Source organism: Phyllostomus discolor, chromosome 12 (assembly GCF_004126475.2).
Source record: "Phyllostomus discolor isolate MPI-MPIP mPhyDis1 chromosome 12, mPhyDis1.pri.v3, whole genome shotgun sequence".
Classification (NCBI taxonomy): Eukaryota; Metazoa; Chordata; class Mammalia; order Chiroptera; family Phyllostomidae; genus Phyllostomus; species Phyllostomus discolor.
Window position 1 is genome coordinate 64,412,057 of NC_040914.2, and position 21,193 is coordinate 64,433,249.

The 21,193-nt window shown below is 42.2% G+C and overlaps 1 protein-coding gene across 2 annotated transcripts; it reads right to left on the reverse strand.

Moving 5' to 3' along the window:
- Window positions 1-9,168: 9,168 nt before the first annotated feature.
- CHST4 (carbohydrate sulfotransferase 4) lies at window positions 9,169-20,754 on the reverse strand. 2 transcript variants are annotated; one of them, XM_028501988.2, is made up of 2 exons: window positions 20,413-20,754; window positions 9,169-13,000 (listed from the first exon to the last, which is right to left on the reverse strand). In XM_028501988.2, the coding sequence occupies exon 2, from the start codon at window positions 12,980-12,982 to the stop codon at window positions 11,813-11,815; it is 1,170 nt and encodes a 389-aa protein (XP_028357789.1). In that variant the 5' UTR covers window positions 12,983-13,000; window positions 20,413-20,754; the 3' UTR covers window positions 9,169-11,812. The 2 variants fall into 2 exon arrangements, with proteins under 2 accessions (XP_028357789.1, XP_035868051.1); XM_036012158.1 differs by lacking the exon at window positions 20,413-20,754 and adding an exon at window positions 14,686-15,689.
- Between the last annotated feature and the right edge of the window lie 439 nt (window positions 20,755-21,193).

Consider the following 21,193-nt stretch of genomic DNA (forward strand, 5'->3'; position numbering starts at 1 on the left):
TCATTTCCAAAAGCTCACTCAAATCTTCCTGAATCTGGCCTTCTTTCAGTGTCCTTTCTCTCAGGGAATGGCATCTCCATCCACACATAAGCTAGAAACCTAAGAGTCACCTTCAACCTCTACTGCATTTCCCCATATCCAGTCCTCCCAAATATGCCTTAAATCTGGCATTGCATCTCCACTGCTCACTCTAGTCCAAGTGACCCCTGGCTGCCACAGTCTCTTAACTGATCTAACAATACCTATTCTGTCTAGCCATCCTCTCAACATTGCAGCCAAAGTGGTGTTTTTTGTTTTGTTTTTGTTTTAACATGAAGTCTGATTTTGTCACTTGTTTAACCCCCTTAATAACTTTCCATCGCTTTAAAAATTGAATAGACTCTCTAGCATGGCCTTCAGGGTCCATAGTCTGGAGCTACCTGCTTTTCTCCAGGCTCACTTTTTACCACATACCTGCTAGCTCTTGGGCTTTCCCTGCTGTAAGGTCTGGCTTCCCCCTCTTGCCATAGAGTTTTTGCTCATACTCTTTCCTTTGTCTGTGTCATTAATTTCTATTCATTCTTCAGAGCACAACTCATGGAAGTCTTCTTCTGACCCTCCACTTTTGGTCAACTTTCTTTTCATCATTGCTCTTATTTTCTTTCATTGCTATACATTCCTTTGAATGGTTCCAACATTTGAGTGATGTCTGTCTCCTTCACTAGGCTGCAGTCTGAATCCAGGGCATGCCTGCCTTTGCTTATCATCGTCACCCAACAATTAATTTCGAATAAATGAATGACTGCCAGTGCTGTGACAACAGTGAATGGTGCCTCTCTACCCTCTTTAGACACCACCATTCCCTGGGACACACTGTAGACCACAGTCCTATGTCTTACTTCCTGGGGCTGCAGTGGAGGAATAGCATCTATCAGCCAAGAGCTTGTGCTCTGGAGGCAGGGAGATATGGGCCCAGTTCGCCACTGCCATTAACTGCTGTGGGTTCTTGCACAGACTCCCTATCTCTCTGAACCTCAGTTTTCCAGTTCCTAAGAAGGGTTGCCACTTACCTCATAAGATTGGTTTTATTTTTTTTAGTCACACCCAAAACATTTAATATTTTTTTCAGCGATATCTAGCACACTGTCCATTCTTAAAGTTTCTAATTGTTCCAATAATGGCTTTTTTCCAGCCTTTCTTTTTTGAGTCTAGGTCCAATCAAAGTTCACCCATTGCATTTAGATGTCATATCTTTTTAGTCATTTTTAATTTAAAGCAGTTTGCCTGTTAAAAAAATTTTTTTTGCCTGTCATGATAGTGACAATTTAGAGTTCAGGCCCGTTGTCTGATAGAATGTCCCAGTGTTTGACCACTGACTCATGATTAGATTTGAGTTAAACATTTTCAGCAGTGATGTGTGTTCCTCCCCATACATTCCACCAGGAGGCATACAATACCAGTTTATCCCATGATTGATGCCGCTATGTGCTGTCACTTAGTTAAGGTGCTGGATTAAGTAAAGGAATGTACCCTTCACTTAACCTTACTTCTGGACCATAAACCTTATTTCTTGCCTATTTCTTTTTTCTTTTTTTTAAAAAAGATTTTATTTATTTATTTTTAGAGAGGGAAGGGAGGGAGGAAGAGAGAGAGAGAGAAACATCAATGTGTGGTTGCTGGGGGTCATGTCCTACAACCCAGGCATGTACCCTGACTGGGAATCGAACCGGCAACACTTTGGTTTGCAGCCCGCGCTCAATACACTGAGCTACGCCAGCCAGGGCATTTCTTGCCTATTTCCATTTGCCTTCACTTTGGGGCAGATACACAGCATTTCTGATTACACTTTCCCACTACAAGTGCCTCTTGGTGAGACTGGTAGCTATAAGTCTTGAGACTACTTAAAAAATTTTTTTTTAATTATAAAACTTTCAAACATATACAAGAGTAGAGAGAGTGTAGAATAATGTCAATGTATTTGCCCTGGCTGGAGTAGCTCAGTGGATTGACTGCGGGCTGCGAACCAAAGTGTCGCAGGTTCGATTCCCAGTCAGGGTACATGCCTGGGTTGCAGGCCACGGCCCCCAGCAACCACACACTGATGTTTTTTTCTCATGCTCTTTCTCCCTCCCTTCTCTCTCTAAAAAATAAATAAAATCTTTAAAAAAAATAATGTCAATGTATTCATCACTCATTTCCAAAAAGTATCACCATTTCACCAATTTCTTTCATTCTCCCACTTCTTTTTTTCTGGTGCATTTTAAAGCAAATCCAAGATAGCATATGAATTCACCCATAAATACTTTAGTATGATACAACATTAACAGATAGGGAATTTTCTGTCTTTCTTCCTCTCTCCGTTCTTTCCTTCCTTCCTTCCTTCATTTTTCTACAACACTACCATAACACCTAACAAAATTTAAAATGTCTTAATGTTATCTAAAAACCAAACCATATTCAACGCTTTGGAATTGCTTTTGAGTTTCATCCTTTGAACCTCTTTTCTTTTCCCTAACACACAGGTCCATGAATTCTACAGGGGCCATGTGGGAAAATGGTTTGTTCATCATTTCTCCTCATTCTCTCGGTCCAGTTTGGCAGGTAAGTGCTAATGGTAGATAACACATTTTTGGCGATAGCAGGCACTGGTTTGGTATGTCCAGAAATTGCTGTGGTGTTTCTCAAACTGTACACATCACCTGGGGGTCATGTGAAATTGCAAATTGTGATTCCATAGCTCTGGAATGGGGTCTGAAATCTTACATTTCCCAACAGGCTTCGAGGTAAGGCTGATGATGCTGGTCTGCAGAAAATGCTTTGAATAGCAGAGTTCATGGAAGGTGATATATTGATATTTTCAATATAAATTATAAGAGGGAAACAAGTAAAATATAAAGTCATTTCTAGCACTTAAATTTTTTGAGCCTTTGATTCTAATCTCTAGCAGTTATTAAGCCCAGTGACTCCAACCTACCTCTGGGGAGGAGAAAAGCAAACGTAACTAACAACTTGAACTCTCCCCATGAAAAGTTGTGGAAGGTTCGTTCCAGTTTCTCCTGTATAATCAACAATCCTAGTGTCTAGTGTCTACTTTGATGAATAGAAGCACTACTCAGACTGTCACCAGACTTTGTTCTTACCCTTTTTTTTTATATTTGTTTCTCAAGGCAGGCAGGTGTGTAGTTAAAAAGCAGAGACAGACGACTCTATGGAGGTGTGGCCTAAAAGCTTGTAATTTTAATAAGCACCCAGGTGATGAAGACTAGACTAGGTCATGGAGATATTATTTGTGGTCATGAGAAACTAGAGGAGTAGTTGGAAAGTTTCAAACAGTTTGCCCATGCTTTCATTTTGGATTTATCATGTTGGTGTGGGATTTGCATCACATATTCATTGAGCATCTTCTATGAGGACAAACAAAACAGAAACATCTAGTAGTAGGGGAGACAGAAAACAAACATGCAAACAAATAACTAAGACAGTTTCAGGCACTGGAAGGTGTTATGAAGAATCATAAAAGAACTGAAACAGGACGACTTCTGATTAAGATAGAGGCAGAGGTAAACACGCTCTGCCTCCTCACACAACTGCAGAAAAAATTACAACTAGACTTTGAAACAAATATCACTGAGAACCGTCAGAAAATTGAGCTGTATGGAATTCCGTCCATCAACCAAGAATTTGTTTATTTTTATTTTTATTTTTTAAAAGATTTTATTTATCTTTAGGGAGAGGGGAAGTGAGGGAGAAAGGGAGAGAAATATCAATGTGTGGTTGCCTCTCACACGCCCCCTACTGGGGACCTGGCCCGAAACCCAGGCATGTGCCCTGACTGGGAATCGAACCAGCAACCTTTTGGCTCACAAGCTGGCACTCAGTCCACTGAGTCACACCAACCAGAACCAACAACCAAGGATTTAAAGAAGCCATATTTCATCCAGATGGGTAGGAGGGGCAGAGACATGGAGAGAGGTAGAGAGGCACAGAGATGCAGTGTTGACAGAGAGGCAGCAGAACAGGTGGTCCCACGTTCATGTGTGGTGGATGAAAATCTAGAGGGATACCTCAGGAGTGAGGGATCCCAGTCCTAGGCCAGACCACATGGCCCAGGGTTCTAGTGCCAGGAAGATGAATCCCTGTAACTTCTGACTGTAAAAACCAGTGGGGATTGGGGCAGTGGAAGAAACTGCCAGATTTTCAGTAGATGCCTCTTACAGGGCCCACGTGGACTTAGAACTTATACAGACCTACCCCCTTTGGTATTCAGTACCAAGGCAATGGCTGGAAGGGCACCAGTTGCATATGGGGAGAAAATAAAGTGACTGGAAACAGGGAGAATGCTGGGCAAACCTCCAGAAGCTAGGCAGCAGCATTGTCCCCTCTCCAAGCTCTCCCCTACACCGCTCAACACAGAGCCACAAAGTGATGAAGCGGGTTGCCCTGCCCTAGTGATTACCTAAGTCTCCACCCCACACAATTTACAGGTGCCTTTTCTACAATAGGCCATGTTACTAAGACAGGGAGTCAAAGCAGCTCTACCTGATACATGGAAACAAACACAAGGAGGCTGCTAAATTGAGGAGACAAAAAATTATGGCCCAAATGAAAGAAGAGAACAAAATTGCAGGAAAAGAATTAAGTGAAATGGAGATAAGCAACATATCAGAGGCACAGTTCAAAACACCGGTTATCAGGATGCTCGAAGAAATCACTGGATATTTTAATACCATTAAAAAACCCAGGAAGAAATGAAGATTATATTAAGAAAAATAAAGAAAAAGCTATAGGGAACCAACAGTGAGGGGGATGAAGCCGAGATTCAAATCAACAATTTGGAACGTAAAGAAGAAATAACATTCAATCAGAACAGCAAGAAGAAAAAAAAAGTTAAAAGAAAAAGAGAGAGAATAGTATAAGGGGCCTCTGTGACATCTCCAAGTGTGCCAACATCTGAATCATAGGGATGCCAGAAGCAGAAGAAGAGCAAGAAATCGAAAACTTATTTGAAAAAATAATGAAAGAAAACTTCTCTAATTTAGTGAAGGAAATAGATATACAAGTCCAGGAAGCACAAAGAGTCTCAAACAAGTTGGATCCAAAGAGGTTCACACCAAGACACATCATAATTAAAATGCCAAAGGTTAAAGATAAAGAGAAAATTTTAAAAGCAGTAAGAGAAAAGCCGTTAATTCCCTACAAAGGGGTTCCCATGAGACTGTCAGCTGATTTTTCAAGAGAAACTTGACAGGCTAGAAGGGACTAGCAAGAAGTATTCAAAGTGATGAAAAGCAGGGACCTACAACCTAGATTACTCTATCCAGCAAAGCTATCATTTAGAATGGAAGGGCAGATAAGGTGCTTCCCAGATAAAGTAAAGCTAAAGGACTTCATCCTCACCAAGCCATTATTATATGAAATGTTAAAGGGACTTATTTAAGAAAAAAGAAGCAAAAGTATAACCATTAAAATGGAAACAAATTCACAACTATCAACAACTGAATCTAAAAAACAAAATAAGCAAACAAGCAGAACAGGAACAGAGTCAGATATGGAAATCATTTGGAGGGTTGTCAGCTGGGAGTGGGAAGGGAGAAAGTAGGAGAAAAGGTGCAGGGATTAAGAAGCATAAATTGGCCCCAACTGGTGTGGCTCAGTGGATTGAGTACCGGCCTGCAAACTGAAAGGTTGCCAGTTTCATTCCCAGTTGGGGCACATGCCAATATGTGTGTATCTCACACATCAATGTTTCTTTCCCTCTCTTTCTCCCTCCCTTCTCCTCTCTCTAAAAATAAACAAATAAAATCTTTAAAAAAAGAAGCATAAATTGGTAGGTACAAAATAGGCAGGGGGACGTTAAAAATAGTATAAGGAATAGAGAGGCCAAAGAACTTATATGTATAACCCCTGGACATGAACTAAGGGGGGGATTGCTGGAGGGAAGAGTGGTAGCAGGAAGAGAGAGGCAAAGGGTGAAAAATTGGGACAACTGTAATAGCATAATCAGTAAAGTCTATTTAAAATTTTTTTAAAAATTTCAAATGACACTGGTTTTCCATATTATAATCTTTACCACATATTATAATCTTTACCACCTTTCCTTTTTCTCCCTCCTCTCTTTCCCTCTTCCCCCTCCCCACCCCCTAGAGCAGGGACTATAGTCTACTTCTTCTGAAATAACACCCTTGCCTTGCTCCACCAGTAGGGCACTGGATGTGAATGGTAGCCCCTAATTGTTCAGTTTGCCTTTCCTGGCACAGAATCTATGAGTGAGCTAGGGTGGAGGCCTCGGGGCCCCACATCCTCAGCTCTCTGTGCCCAGGTAGAGCTCATGCCCTACAGGTGGGAAGTGGGTTTTGGATGGAAGTCCCAGTCCAGTCCCCTGCCTGAAAAAGAGCTGATGTGCTGGCCACCGGCCACTCCTAGGGTAGAAATCCTAAACTGGGGGCTAAGGGGAAAGGGAGCCCTGTCTCTTGGCCACCCTGCCTGAAGCAGAACTTCCTTCATGTGGAGTGGGGAAGAGATGGGGCCAGGCGGTGGTTCACATGCCAAGGACTCTTACTGTTCTGATCAAGGTCTGCTGAGTGTTCTTGGACGCATGTTTCTGCAGATGCTGTTTACTCAAAGGACAATATCCAGAGACTGGAAGTGGTTGGTTTTCATAATTTTCTCTAGTTAAATGTTTCTTTCAGTGGGAAAAGTGTCAGATGGGCTTCTCACACTGCCATTCCAGAAGTGTGGTGGCCATAGAGGTTTTTATTTCCCCCATGCGATTAGTATGAAAAATTTTAAACAAGAAAATTGAAAGGTTTTCAGAGTGGATACTCATTTTCTCCTTACCAATATTCTACCATTAACATTTTGTTATGGTTATTTTATTGTATATCTATCCACCTGTGAATCATTCACTTTGCTGTGTTTTTGGATGCATTGTGGAGCAAGTTATCTACATCAGTAACTTCTAAATTTTCCAGCATATGTGCCATTAACTAGAATTTTTTTACTTACAATTGACATTCAATATTATGTTAGTTTCAAGTGTACAGTGTAGTAGTTAGACATATAACTTACAAAGTAGAATTCAGCATTTGCAGTTTTTTTAATTTTGAGGTAAAATTTATATACAATGAAATATGTAAATCTTAAGTATACAATCATTGAGTTCTGCAAAATTCATGCACCTAGGCAACCCACACTCCTATCAGGATATAAAACATTTGCTTTCCCCCTGCGCCCAACAAAGTTCCCTCACGTCTCTTCCCAGTCAATCACCACCACTTCCTATCCCCCAGAGGTAACTACTGTTATGATTCTTCCCCACCATGTTAGTCTTTCCTGTTCTGGAACCGTATGTAAAAGAAACCATACGGTATAAACTCCTTCCTGTAAAACTTTTACCCTGATGCTTTTGAGAGGTATTCATGTTGGAGGAACCAGTAGTTCATTTCTTTTTATTGCTGAACATTATTGCATGATATGAATTTACCATTTTTTGGGTCCATTGTCCAATTTACAGTCACCTGGGCTATTTACTGGAGGTCTGTAGGCAAAGAATTGACATCTAATTTACCCTTGAGGTAGGTCACTGTGGCTAGTAAATGGAAGGCGAACTGTGGAGGGCACGAAGAGACAAGAAGGCGGCTAGGAGGCTCTATCAGTAATTCAGGTGACGTTTGAGGTTGGTTTGGATGCACACTGTAACATTGGAGACGGGGAGAGGTGGTCTGATTCGGGGTATATTTTGGAAGTCAAGCTGACAGGCTCTGCTGATGAATAGGATGTTGACAGTAGAAGACAAGAAAGAACCAAAGATGACTCTATTCTCCTAGGCCACTCCTTTAACTGTACTTTGCCAACACAATGGTGGAGAAGCAATAAAAAACAAGCTAGAAACTCTCTGCTTGGAGATTTGGCTAAAAACCAATTGGAAGGCAATCAGTAAGCAAATATTTGCCAGATGCTTCCAGATGGCACTTCATGAGTTCACATGCTGTACCCTGCGAACACATGCAGCTCCTCAGAAAACCAACACAATGATCTCTTGCCTCGGTAATATCACTATTAGAAACACTAGTCAACCTAATTCTCGGATCTCTGCTTTATTCCTCCCTTTCCACCTGCCACCCCGCTCGACTCAGCACTTCTGAGCTGTCCGCTTTAAGATTCAACTTCCCTTCTTTCTCTCAAACAGGAAACTTTTAAATGTCAGTTCTTTCTTATTTGAATCTTTAAACATCACTGTGTTTCTCAGAATAGAAGATTCTGTGATTGGCCATTTATCTAAGTATTACATAAAGAATGAGCCCTTTACGAAAATGTAGACGAGATCGTTTCATTCATTAAACAAATTATTGAGTGCCTGCTGTGTGCTAGGAGCTGTGCTAGGCATTGGTTATACCAGAGTGAATAAAGGTAGTGTCTGCCCTCAAAGAGCTAAAATTTGTAAATTGGAGGGTTTTATTATAGTATGGTAATTTTATGATAGTAGAAAGCCTATGTAAGTGACACTCAATAGAGGCTTAAGGATAAAAGCAGGAAAATCCCAGAGGAGGTGCTTTAATTGTGAGCTGGGGGATCACAAAAACAAGCCAGAGAAACTGGGGTGGGACAGAGTAGGGTATCCCAGGTGGGAGACATAGCATGACTGCAATATAAGCTGCACGAAAGGAGGGGCTTTGCCTGTTGTTTGGTGCTGTGTCCATAGCACCTCAGACATTCCTCGACACGTAGTAGATGTCCATTAAACGTATGAACTGAATGAAGAAACCCTTTAACTGAAATGCTGTATTCAAATCTGTTTACTCTGGTTATTTATAATTACTTTTTCCTCAATACTGTACTTAAAAAATAACCTTTCTCTGAATGACCAGGAACATTTTATGCACAAGAGGGGCATAGCCCTCAGCAGAAATCCCAGGATATTGGGGATCCCCAGCTAATGATTATCAGAGATTTATTGTTAATTGGCCTATGCCACTCACATATATTCATTTTTAATTTTGCTTTGCTGGTCTGTGAAAGTAATTTAATAGACGTCATGATAATGTACATAATAAACTTAATTTATATTTAGCTTGGGTTTAAATCACAGTAAATTATAAACTATTTTCTGAGATACATGTTATAGACAATATAATGGCAGATTTTTGCACAAAAATAACAAGTTGATTTAACCTTCCATCTCTCTCCATAACTACTATTTATAAGTTGAAAGAATAGTTTTGATTGACATTTACTAAAAACTTAGCAATTGCTCTCATGTAGAAAATGAAGCCACATAGTAACAGTAAATTACAGTGAAAGCCCCTTTGTTTCAAAACTATCTTTCTCACCCTCCAAAAAAAACTGTTTACAATGTTTGACTCCTTTCTGTCCCCAAAGCGGAGAGCTTAGGGTAGTTACCCAGTATGATTTTTTTTAAACCATGAATTTCTGTCCTGAAGTGAGGCAGTTGAGGCCGTTATGCTTGATCTAGACACAAGAGACCTTGTTCCCCAAATCTGAATACTAGCCCTGAGAAATTCGGATCAACTTCATCCCTCATCTATGTTTGAACATCCTCAGGCCCCATGTAGCTAAATAGGCTGAGGAGACAAGCAGATGCCTTCTCTGTTGCTGGGATTTGGGGATGGAACAGATGTCTCTAAATTAGAAAGGCTGTTTCCCAGAACACCATCTTCTATGCTCCTCACAGGTTCTCAGCTCCCCAGACTCCCCATATCCCACTCTCATCACTCTCATCATCTGGGTGTACTGCCACTCTCATCACTGAATCCAGTGTCAGCCACCAGAACGCATGGCCAGGAGACTGTTCCATTGCTCACTAAGTATCTCTCAACACTGGATTTTTAAAGAGGTGATATAGCGTGATTTTATGCTACACTGTCTTAATGTTTGTAGAGGGAAGAGCATTTGCCTGGGAGATCCTAGGCTCTTGAGGAATGTCTAGAGTGGCTTGGGATTGGATCTTAGAATAAATTCACTTCTTTAAAGCCCCATATAAATTAACTTCAAAGACCCAGCTGGCAAAGGTAGCTACTCAACTGTCTTTGGTGGCGATAAGCCCAAAAGCTGCTTGGCAGAGGAGAGGGGGAGAGACCCTTATCTGACGTTCAAGGAGCTTTATGATGTGAGGACCATGTCAGAATGGGAGTGGGAACACAAGGAAAGATGAAATGACATTATCTCTCAGGTTTGGACAATGAACTATTTAAAAAGTTAGGACTCAGAGGACCAAGGAATTCCAGACAGATATAGACCTTCCTGTTCCCTCCAGCCTGAGGACAGCACCAGTGTCAGGAGTGAGTGGTGTAGGTACTTGGCATGTCATGGAAAGTCACCTGTCTTGGAGCAAGAAGGCCAATAGTGCTGTTGTCTAGGGCAGGCTATACTGTTGCCAGGCTGGCCATGGAAGAGTCACCTGGATCACTTGCTATATATATATATATATTTCCCATCCCTCGCCCTGGGAGATTCCTATTCCAGCAAATCTAAGGTAAGCCATGGCAAAATAAATTTTTAACTGATGGTAATGCACAACTAGATCTGGGGAATGTTGCAAAGACTGGGAGAAACATCCCTTCTTGTTAGGAGAGGTGACCAGGAAGAGCTAAATAGCACCTACTATACCAGGACTGAGGTAGAACCTGAATTCTTTGCCCAGACCCTAGATTGATGCATATGGTAATATTACAACTTATGCCTCACACGAGAAAGGGCTTAGTTACTAGTTATCTACTTTCTACAACTTCTTAAGAGGACAATGTATCAATTAGTGTTGATCAGTTTAGACTTTGTCATCTGACAACAAACATTGTCTTGGTAATTTTTCTGTGTGAGTGGTAGATAATAGCAAAAGAAAAAGATATATATGAAGATGATTATGTTCTTAGGTTAGGGTCCTCTAAGAATGAGCATTTACTGTTAAGAAAATTAGAACACGCAAAGGGGACATTCCAAACACAATCTTATTTTTTGGAATTTTAACCTTAACAGCAGCTTCACAGGTCAAAATCTTCCATGTAGTAAGAAAACAGTGCGGAGAAGTGGCATCTAAATCAGGCCCAGCCACCGCATGAACTTAAGAGCTTGCTCTGTTGTGTAGAGATTTTGTTTCATGTTTGCAATAATGGATAATTGTGATGGCCAGACTCATGGGTAAGCGTCCAGCCCTGTTCCTCATTCGCTTTTTGAATCCACTGGGAGCTCCCAGGGCTCAGATTTCACATCCCTGTGGAATGCACTAGTGGGATCTGTACTGAAAGACCCATTTCCCTGATTTTTCCTCTCTCTCTCCTTCCCCACTGGGCAATATATGGGCAGAGAAATTAGTGGATTTACTCCACTGATACTGTGTAGTGCCAAATAGGACCCCAGGCCATGAAGTCTCTGAGGTATACACAAATAGGAAGACCAAGAAGAGAAGGTGGCAGTACTCCCTTTTCAGTGGGGGAATGTGCTACTCACATAAGGTTATTGAGTCTCTTTTCTAGACCTCAGTAGAGCTACAAAGATTTCTCAGCTTGAGCATGTGTGGACACAACTTGTGTTCACATATATACAGGCAGAGACATACCATATTTTGCTGTGTATAATGTGCACTTTTTTGCCCAAATTTTTGAGGGAAAAATAAGGATGCACATTATACCTGGGTATAATGATTACATACCATGGATATAATAATGGGTGTAATAATCCTGTGTATAATGCACACAAAAACGTGAGCATGGATTATACACGGGAGCTCATTATACGTGGCAAAATATGGGTGATTAAGGTTTAGAAGCAGCCTTCAGCTAACGTGGCTGAGGCTGGTGCCGAGTGGAGACGGAGCCTCCTAATCCTCTTCATAGAATTGCCTGGTGGGGTTCCAGGCAGACAGAAGATCCAGTGACAGGTTCCTCTGCTCTTGCTCTGATCTGACAAGGCGGTAGCCCAACAACTTCATGATGTCACCGCAGACTTTCTGAAGCCGAGAAACCTTTTTGTAAGGCAAGGACGAACGCCAGGCCTCGGAAGTTTTGAGGGCGTCCCTGGAATCTGTAAGGAAGGCATGAGTACCCATGCCCTTGCCTCGAGTGATGTTATGCACCCAGGTCTGGAGGTGGGGCAAGAATTTCAACCCTGCGTATTCATACATTCGAGCAGTCTGGGCCAGGGGGTCCCGGACCAGGTCCTCATAACGCATGAGCAGGTAGCGCTGCTTGAGGGCTTCGGGCAAAGTCTGCACAGCCTTATAGATCTCCAGCTGGCTTTGGCAGATGACCTGCAACACATAGTAGAGGTGGTCATCCTCCTTGAGTTTCTGCCGCTCCTGCCCCATCACAATGTTGTTGTCAATCATGAGATCCCCTTTGGTGTGTTCTCGGGAACGGAACACCGCTCGGGGGTCCCGGACCAGGTGTATAATGTACAGATTGAGTGAAGGGTCCCTCAGCAGTGGGTAGAGCACCTGCAGGTTGAAGAAGCGCACCTCCTTGACCACCACGTGGCTGTAGTTGCGACAGGCCTTCTCTACCACCTCAAAGGGCTGCTTACTGCACAGGAGCTTGCAGTGAGCCTGGGGTATGATCATATCCTGCGGGAAGATGTCACAGGCAGGCAGGGAACACAAAGCCCGGCTGGTTTCCCACTGGAAGAGGCTGGACTGTTTTCGGGGACCAGGTTCCATGTAGGCATCAAAGACACTCATGTCACACAGAAAGATGGCACGTATCAAATCCCGCACCGCCATATGCAGCCTCCACGGTGTGCTTTGTGTGAAGGTCATCCAGATGTGCCAGGCAGGCTCCATAAGGTAGAAGACATCTGGGTGCTGCCCAAAAAGCTGCCCCACTAAAGAAGAGCCAGAGCGCCAGGAAGACAGGACCAAGACGTGCGTGTTCTTGAGCCCCTCCCTCGTAGATGGGGAGTTGAAGTTGAAGCTGTACAAATGGGTGAATATGAGGCAGATGGCTATCTGGGAGACCAGGAACAACAACAGTGGTGTTGTTTTGGGCAGTTTCATCTTGCTGAAGTGGGAGACCTTTAAGGAACAAGCAGAGGGGCTGTGATAGGCTGTTGTTTTGGTGTCTGTCTTCTATCCCCTTTCTAGCTAAAGCCACCTTTCCCTGACTCCCACCAATGAGCAGTGCAGAGAGCTGGAGTCTTCTTGTAAGCAATTGCACAAATCCTCCTGAGAATCAGTCCTGTCCCTTGGAAATAAGTTCTATTTGTTTTAGGCTCTTTACTTTCTCCCTCCTGGTCTCTCTTGTCCATTGAGTTACCAAAATGTCTGAACTCAGCCATATTTCATCAATGTAGGGGAACATCCCCCTCCTGGCACCCTGGTGATGTCTTCACACAGGCCATGGGGCAAAGCTTAACTGCATTCTGGCCCAAGTTTTGGTTGAAAGCCCTGTGATTCCTTCTGAAATGAAGGAAGATGAGGTGGCTTGGGAGGAACTGCCATGAGGCCATCACCCACCCTCCTACCTTGAGATCCCCACACTATCTTCCTTTATCTCAATTAAGCACAGGACTTTCAGTCCCCTAATGTGGCTGCATGCTATAAAGCTGCTTGGCTTTAGTTTGGAGTTATCGCCTCAGTGTCACATGGTCCCCCCTGATTTGGTCTCATCTCGTGGGACTAGGGATATGAGGAGCTGACCCACTGCTGACCCCACATATATGTAGGTAATAAATCACCTGAAACTATTTAGGTTGAATCGTCTCCTTAACAGCCAACTCTATAAAGTGTGGCAAGCCAACCTGAGAGCTGCAGTAGTGACACTGGCCTGTCAGCGACCGTGCTGCTGCTGGGGGCAGTGCTTGACCCCTGGACACATCCTGCTCAGGGCTGCCCCGTGTGGTGGGGCAGGTGTGTACTGTACAAGCCCAGGGAATGCCATCTCATCTCGAGTTTAAGGTTTATTATTAAAAAAATGTTCTGGTAGGTGACAGTAAAGTATCTTCGTCCAATAGAACGAGTATATTAGATTGAGTTGCAGTTGTTGGATGTGAGATATTTAGAGAAGTGAACTTCACTTTGCATTTCGCTCTGACGCTCATACAGACTGGTGGTGGTCCTGAACTTACTCCTGCCACATTCAGGGCTCGCTCTCTGTGAAGAGACCATGGTTCTCAGTGCCATGCTAGGATTTATTCCAAGGGAGATAGATCTTAACCTTCTTTAAGGGGTTAAGATGATTCTGTATTTTTGGGGGTGACTTCCTGACACACATAACTATTGACATAAAATAGCTATTTCACAAAGGGTGATATATTAATAGTAGCAAGGTGCTAATTTGCATGTCAAGATATAACCCAGACATTCTTCCTTCAAGCTTTAATAAAAAAGAGAAGGTATATTTCTAGACAGTAGCTGGAGCTGGATTTAGAGTTTGCTATTTTCCTGGTGACAGGTCTTATCAGTTTTTTAAAAAGCTCTTAATAGGTGATAGTCACTGGTTCAAATTACTTTAAAAAGCATTAAATATTGGGGGACCACTTAATAAATTATATAAATGTCTAAGCACTACACTGTATACCTGAAACTAAATTAAAATAATATTGAATATTAACTATAATTAGAAAATTTAAAAAACAATCAAATAAACAAAAACAATATACAGAAAAAGTGTCATTATTATGAACATTAAATGCACAGACTCAGAATTTAAAAGAAGGCTTCCTAAGATTCTGCATGCAGAAAAGAAATAAGGAGAGTACCTGTCAGCCTGCAGCCTCGCCTGTCACACTCCAGGTCTTTAACATGTCACGTGATAGGTGAGGGGTACTCCCGTGACAAGCAGCGTGTCTGTGGAGGAGGCCTAAAGTCATAAATTAGAAAACTAGTGCTATTTGTAGACAGGGGCAATGACATACTTCTTTAAACGGGTCATAGTATCACTCTGAGGGAAAGAACACCTAAAATTTTTATCAGCTTCTGAATCAGTAACATCTTCTCTGTTTACTGACAGCTAATATTTACTTCTTAGCTGGTCTTTTTGTCATCACTGTCAGTGAGAAGTCTACCTCTAACACCCATCCTCCATCTGCCTATCTCTAAACTTGCTTCAAGGTAGCAACACCGTCTCTTTTGAATATGTCCTTTCAGTTGCTTTTTGCATGACAAGAAAATTCAAATGTACATGTATTCTAAATTTTTCCCCCTTCTTAATGCAAATAGTAGCAAGGTAATCCACATGTGCCACACCTTGCTTTTTTAACATAACAATATGTCTTGGAAAGCTTTCAGTGGCCTTACCTAAAATGTTTCCTTGTTCCTTTTTACCACTACATAGAATTCTATTGTGTGGGTATACCATAATTTATTCAACCAATTTCCTCATTGATGGGCTTTTGAGTTATTTCCAGCCTTTTACCATTTCAAAAATTTCAATAATGACCTTTATGTTCACATTTATTACCCAGAAGTAGAATTGCTAAGTCAAAGAGTATAGACATATGTGCCTTTGTTATGTTTTGCTTGTATAACCTTCATACTGGTCATAAACTGTGCGTATGGATATATGTACTCATGGTTTGATATGTACCTTTGCTATCTATTGCTCATAAAGCCTTCGTCATAAACCATTCTCTGTGTCTACAGCTTCAGCAGTTCTAGGGAGTGGAGTTTAGAGAAGGAATTGGGCAGCCACAGATGTGATGCTCGGAGTTTACTGCTGGCTTCCTGAAGAGGTAGAACATTCTTTGCCAGTTCATGGGCTTCCCATGGAAGTCCCCTAAACCTTCTGGGAAGTGTGCGATGACCTAGGCCAAGCCCTGTGTGGCTGTGACACAGAAATCCCTCTCTTCCATTCATTACAACAATGCATTTCCTCCCTATGTGCCCAAGGGATCCAGTGAGGATCATCTCTCCTTGGTTGCCGAAAAGCACTTTGCTATATATGAGGAAAATGTCAATGAGTGGTAATTCCTGTCTTGGCCCTTTAGGTTAGTACAGGAATGGCTAAGGTGTGCGCCTAGTTCATTTAAACTTGAGCCCAAGAGGAAATGATCAGAAACTAGGCCATTATTGATAGTGGCCCACCCTCTTCCCCCACCCCCATGTCCCCCACCCCACACCACAAAGACTTTAGCAAGAGTTCTTCTCCAAAGGCAATGTGAGCGTGAGGATAAGTTTGGGACAAAGATGGGAAACAATGGAGCAAGAGAGAGGGGAACGTAAAGGAGAGAAGAAATTAACCTGTGCACAATTGTAAGGAAACTGGGATAGAATTTTATAAGCAGGGTCTAAAATCAGCTCAGGAAAAAACTAACATTTCCTTGGGACTAGAAAAGTAAACTTCACAAAGTTACTCCTTCCCTCCCCCTATCCTGGCTTTGAGCCAACTCAGTGCCCTGAGTGGGCTTGATGGCTCTGAGCCCTCCTTGCCTGCCAGTAGCACCTGGCCTCTGGCCCACTCCCCCCCAGGGCGGAGCTGGGTCTCTAACTCTGTCCCCAGTTGTCCTCAGGCTTTAGTTGTCCATGATTCTCAGAATTCCCATGGAAACCCTGACTTCTTTCTCTGCTTTTTCTTTCCCTGGGCAGAAAGAAAGTATGACTTTGTATAGTGAGTCCCATCTCTTGTCATTGGAATCTAGACACATTCTGGATCTTGGCAACCCATAACAGAATGACCAGAACAGCTAGAGATACATTAAGGTGTGTCTTGGGCACAGCTCATTCCTGCAGATACTGTAATCAGTGGTAAAGATGAACCTTCCTGAAACCCTGGGAGGAGTGAGGTGATGTGGCTCCCTGAAGAAGAGGAAACCCCAGGCTTTTTATGGCAATCTCTTCTAAACGAACCAACACCTTTCCCTGACTGTTCTGTGCTTACCTCCTCTGTAGTCCTTGGAGTTGACAAGCATTTTGGGGAAGTCTGTGACCTGACTCCATCTCAGAGTCTCTAGTCCGCCTTCCTGAGTGTTCTTTTCTGGCTGTTCAATTGCATGCTTGAATGCCACCCTCCCTGTTGCAGGAACCTGAACTCTGCTCCTCTCTAGCCTGGCTTTGACAGTGAGCAGCCTCTTCTGTCTCTCAGCTCTCCTCATCATTCGTTGTTGCCAAAAAAACTACCTTTATAAAGCACAAGTTTGTCATTCCCCTCCTTAAAATCCTTGAAGGAAGCAGTTTGTCACTCCAAAATATTATTTTAAGCTGGTTGTTTTAAAGAAACAACAGACTTAGAAAGAATCATTAACCTTTTCCTTAACTGAATAAAGGAATTTAGATAGAAGACTTGTTTCCAGGAAGGGAACCTATTGTTGATGGATAATTATAGTTTAATATAAACTAAGTATGATCAAAGTCCTCCCTGTGCCCCATTGTTAAAAATGTCCTAGCAAATATTTATTTACAAAATGTTAGCTTTTCTATCTTTATGTGAATTTACTTCCTCCCCTTTGAAGTCCTAACCGAAACCCCCTACTGTTCCCTTCTCCTTAGCTCAAGATGGCATATAAGCCTTAACTGCCCAATCAGTCCTCGGGTCTCATACTCTTATGGACCCCCCCTGTGAAAATTTGGTCCTTTTCTTCTGTTAATCTGTACCATGTTAATTTTTAAAAAAAAAATTTGTATTGATTGATTTGAGAGAGATTGATTTGTTGTTTCACTTATTTATGCATTCATTGGTTGATTCTTGTATGTGGACCAGCGATAGAACCCACATCCTTGGCATATTGGGACAACACTCTAACCAACTGAACTACCCAGCTAAGGCCTCACGTTAGTTTGACTATTAGTTCAGCCAGAACTTAAAAGGGTAGAAGGAAAATTATTTTTCCTCCCCCACACTTTCCAACACATACAGTATTAACTCTGGATCCCCAAGTCTTGTACCCAGGGTCCTTGATGATCTAATCTTTCATCACCCATCACTCCCTTCCTTTTTGGTGGCTTAGGGTCCAGACTTTACTTCCCATTCTTCCCAACTTCCCCAGTTATTTAGAAGCCCTGAGACATTCAAAAGACCACTAGTCCCTCAAGATTCTGCCTATGTACCAGCTTTCTCCCCAGAAGCTATCTCCATTCCCATGAGATTTAGGTGTGCCCAACTTTCGTTAGCATCCATCTCTCACTCTATAGTAAACAGCTGTAGATGAACGTCTCTTCCACTGGCTGTTGTAATTTAAGAGTAAACGCTGTGTCTCATGTTATTTACAGGTACATAAAACTTACACGTGATTAGGGCTCATCAAATACTTGTTGAATGAATGAATGAATGGTTGACTGTGGGAAGAGGCATAGTCACTGCTAGAAAGCAAATAACTAAATGAGTTACATTAGAAATTGAAACTTGTCCTTTTCTAAAATGCACACGAATGTCTCTTTAATATCAGTTACTAATATTTAGGTGACTCTGTTGATTATTGAGCACAGAACCTATAGTATCTCATTTGCATGGAGCAAGATATTAATAAGTCAGAGGTATAAGTCTGATGCAATATGGCAAAGCTAACCTGACTCCAAAAAGAAAAGTTTCCACACTGAGCATGTATTAACTAAAACTGGGAGAAATGAACATTATTTTAAGGAACATTTATCAGTTAGAAATAAAAGCCCCATCACAGCCCTGGCTGGGGTGACTCAGTGGATTGAGTGACAGCCTGTGAACCAAAGGGCTGCCGGTTCAATTCCCAGTCAGGGCACATGCCTGGGTTGTAGACCAGGTCCCCAGATGTTTCTCTCCCTCTCTTTCTTCCTCCCTTCCCTTCTCTCAAAAATAAATAAATAAAATCTAAAAAAAAAAGGCCCATTGCAGAGCAACACACGACTCAGATTACTTTCCTTGCTGTAACCAGCTCAGTTGGTAAAAGGAAAAAAGAAGAGAAAGAAACCCTCAGTACATCCCATCATGACCACCCCAAAATAATTTAAAGATGTCACCTCAGTGATGGACAGCTGGTATCATCTTGGCACACAAAGGACAGGCCTGTCATTGAAGAGTCATGAGAACTTTAGGATCTTGACATTGGGGTGGCACAGGGGCCACAGTTTGCCGGCCTCATTGAGCAGCCTGATTACAGAGGACTGAGTTATAGATGTCCCCCAGAAAGGTACAGTATAGCCTTTTAGAAAAAAATGAAGAAACTGAGGAAAAAACATATAGACATCAATTTAAGAGCCTTGCACTTCGGCCCCTGACACGTTGCTAACTTAGATTCTCTGCTGAGATTATGCCTGTACAACCTGAAATTATAGGTGGCAGAAGATATGTTCAGATAGAGAATAGAGAGAACAAATAGAGCAGAGCTGGGTTAAGGAAACCAACACCCAGGTGCTTATCTCCAGCTGGGCAACAGGTGCCCAAGGTAACAAACTGTCACTAGACTGAAAGCACCGGGGGATCAGGACCTGTGTCCTTGCTGTTGCTTTATCTCTAATGCCAATGACAGTGCCTGGCACATATTAGGTGCTCAAGAAACACATACTGAATGAATGAATGAACATTTGTAAAGCGTTTTTTACTGTTTAAAGTGTCCTCATTGAGCTGCGTGAGGAAGGCAGAGGCCAGATTTTTATTTTGCACATAAAAAAGTGTATTTCAGTTCCAGTTAGAAGTTCTAGGCTTGTCCAAGGCTATATAAGATAGATGTCTCTTTTGCCTTGTCTGATGTGCTGGCCTCATAACTTAGTCTTACTTTTCATCTGAATGGTGCTCCACAAGTCTGAAAGCTCTGACATCTAGGGCAACAATCCAATTAGATATACAGTCACACCTCATTTTATTGCTCTTCACTTTATTGAGTTTCATAGATACTGAATTTTTTACAAATTGAAGGCAATACCTCCACCAGTAAAAAGGTTATGACTTGCTTTATTGTGAAACACTCTTGATTGCTGTGATCTGGAATCAAACCCACGGTATCTTCAAGGTACAATTGTACGGGACAGTGATGATCCACATCCCCATTTTTTTTAGAATAAGTACACTGAAGTTTAATTAATTGACTCAATGGTGAGAATAGCCATGCCAGAATCAGAACCCAGGTCTTCTGGGTCCCAGGTCCCAGAGTGTTCAATTGTCACACTGCACTTCACCTAAGTTAGAGAAAACTTGCAGCTCTCTGCATTGCCGCTCTTTAACACCCAAGCACCTACACAGAGGAGCTGAAGAAAGTAGAGACTTGAGCTCTGAAACCCGGATCTGAAAAAGTTAGATGCTTCAGGGGACCAGCTACAAAATATACATAAGAACAGCCCTGGCATTCTAGGCTCTTTCAATTTTTTTTAGGGATGGAGCAATGTGGGGATGGAGGAGCTACCAGCTGGCAACTTGTGCTTTCTCAGGAAGACTCTCCAGATTATTGTGAATCAGCACCCCTCCATCACCATTGTCATTGCATTCCCAGTTTAGCTGCCCTGGGTTACCTGATGCTGGGCTCCATTAGCCCTGGGATAAAAAGCCCTGCTTTAGGGGTGTATACAGAGAAAACCGTTCTTACCTTGTTAATACTTGTGCTTTAGAGAGGCTCACTGCTAGCTCAGCCATGCAGCTTTTCTCCTCTGACTCACCAACTCCCTTCTCAGTTTTCTCCTCCTCCTCCTCCTCGCACTTTGCATAACTGTCCTTTCTCAGAGGAAATTCCACTGCCCTCTCCCTTCTGCCAAAGAAATGACCCACCTTCCAAGATAGGGTTGAGAAACCATTCACTACCAGGGAGCTTTGATATTAGCAGCTTTAACACTGAGAGACTCAAGGGGTGGGGAGACTGCTTGAGATAGGCTGGAAGTGTTCTCTCTAGCAACTTGGAGATGATCTTGGAATGTACACTCCTGTAAAGCAGCTGAAAAGGTTAACACCCTTAGGGCAAAGAAAAAAAAAAAAAGGAGAACCCTGGGAAACTGGGAACTGAGGTTGATAGGCAAATCACCAAGTATAACCAAAATGCCCGAAGAATATTAAACCTTACTCTTCTGTCTTAATCTTACCTCTTGCAAAAAAAGAAGGGGGTGGAATGAGAAAGCTAGTTTTGGATTGCATCTGACTGTTCACTCCTAACTGTAGTAACTAGATGTATATGAAGACACAGAAAAAAAGGAACACGTTAACATAAAATATTATAGCTTCTTACTATTCATGTGTCTATTTCACATGATTGTTCTGAGTATAAAATGTCAATGTAAGAAACATTCAAATCTATAGAGAATTGTTGTGAGTTTGTTAGAACCAAACTAATGACAATTGCCAGGAAGGAAAATCTTAACAGACTGAGAAAATACTCT

Bases quoted from the DNA above. Each gene is read 5' to 3' on its own strand.
- CHST4 (XM_028501988.2), bottom strand. From the start codon at position 12,982: ATGAAACTGCCCAAAACAACACCACTGTTGTTGTTCCTGGTCTCCCAG.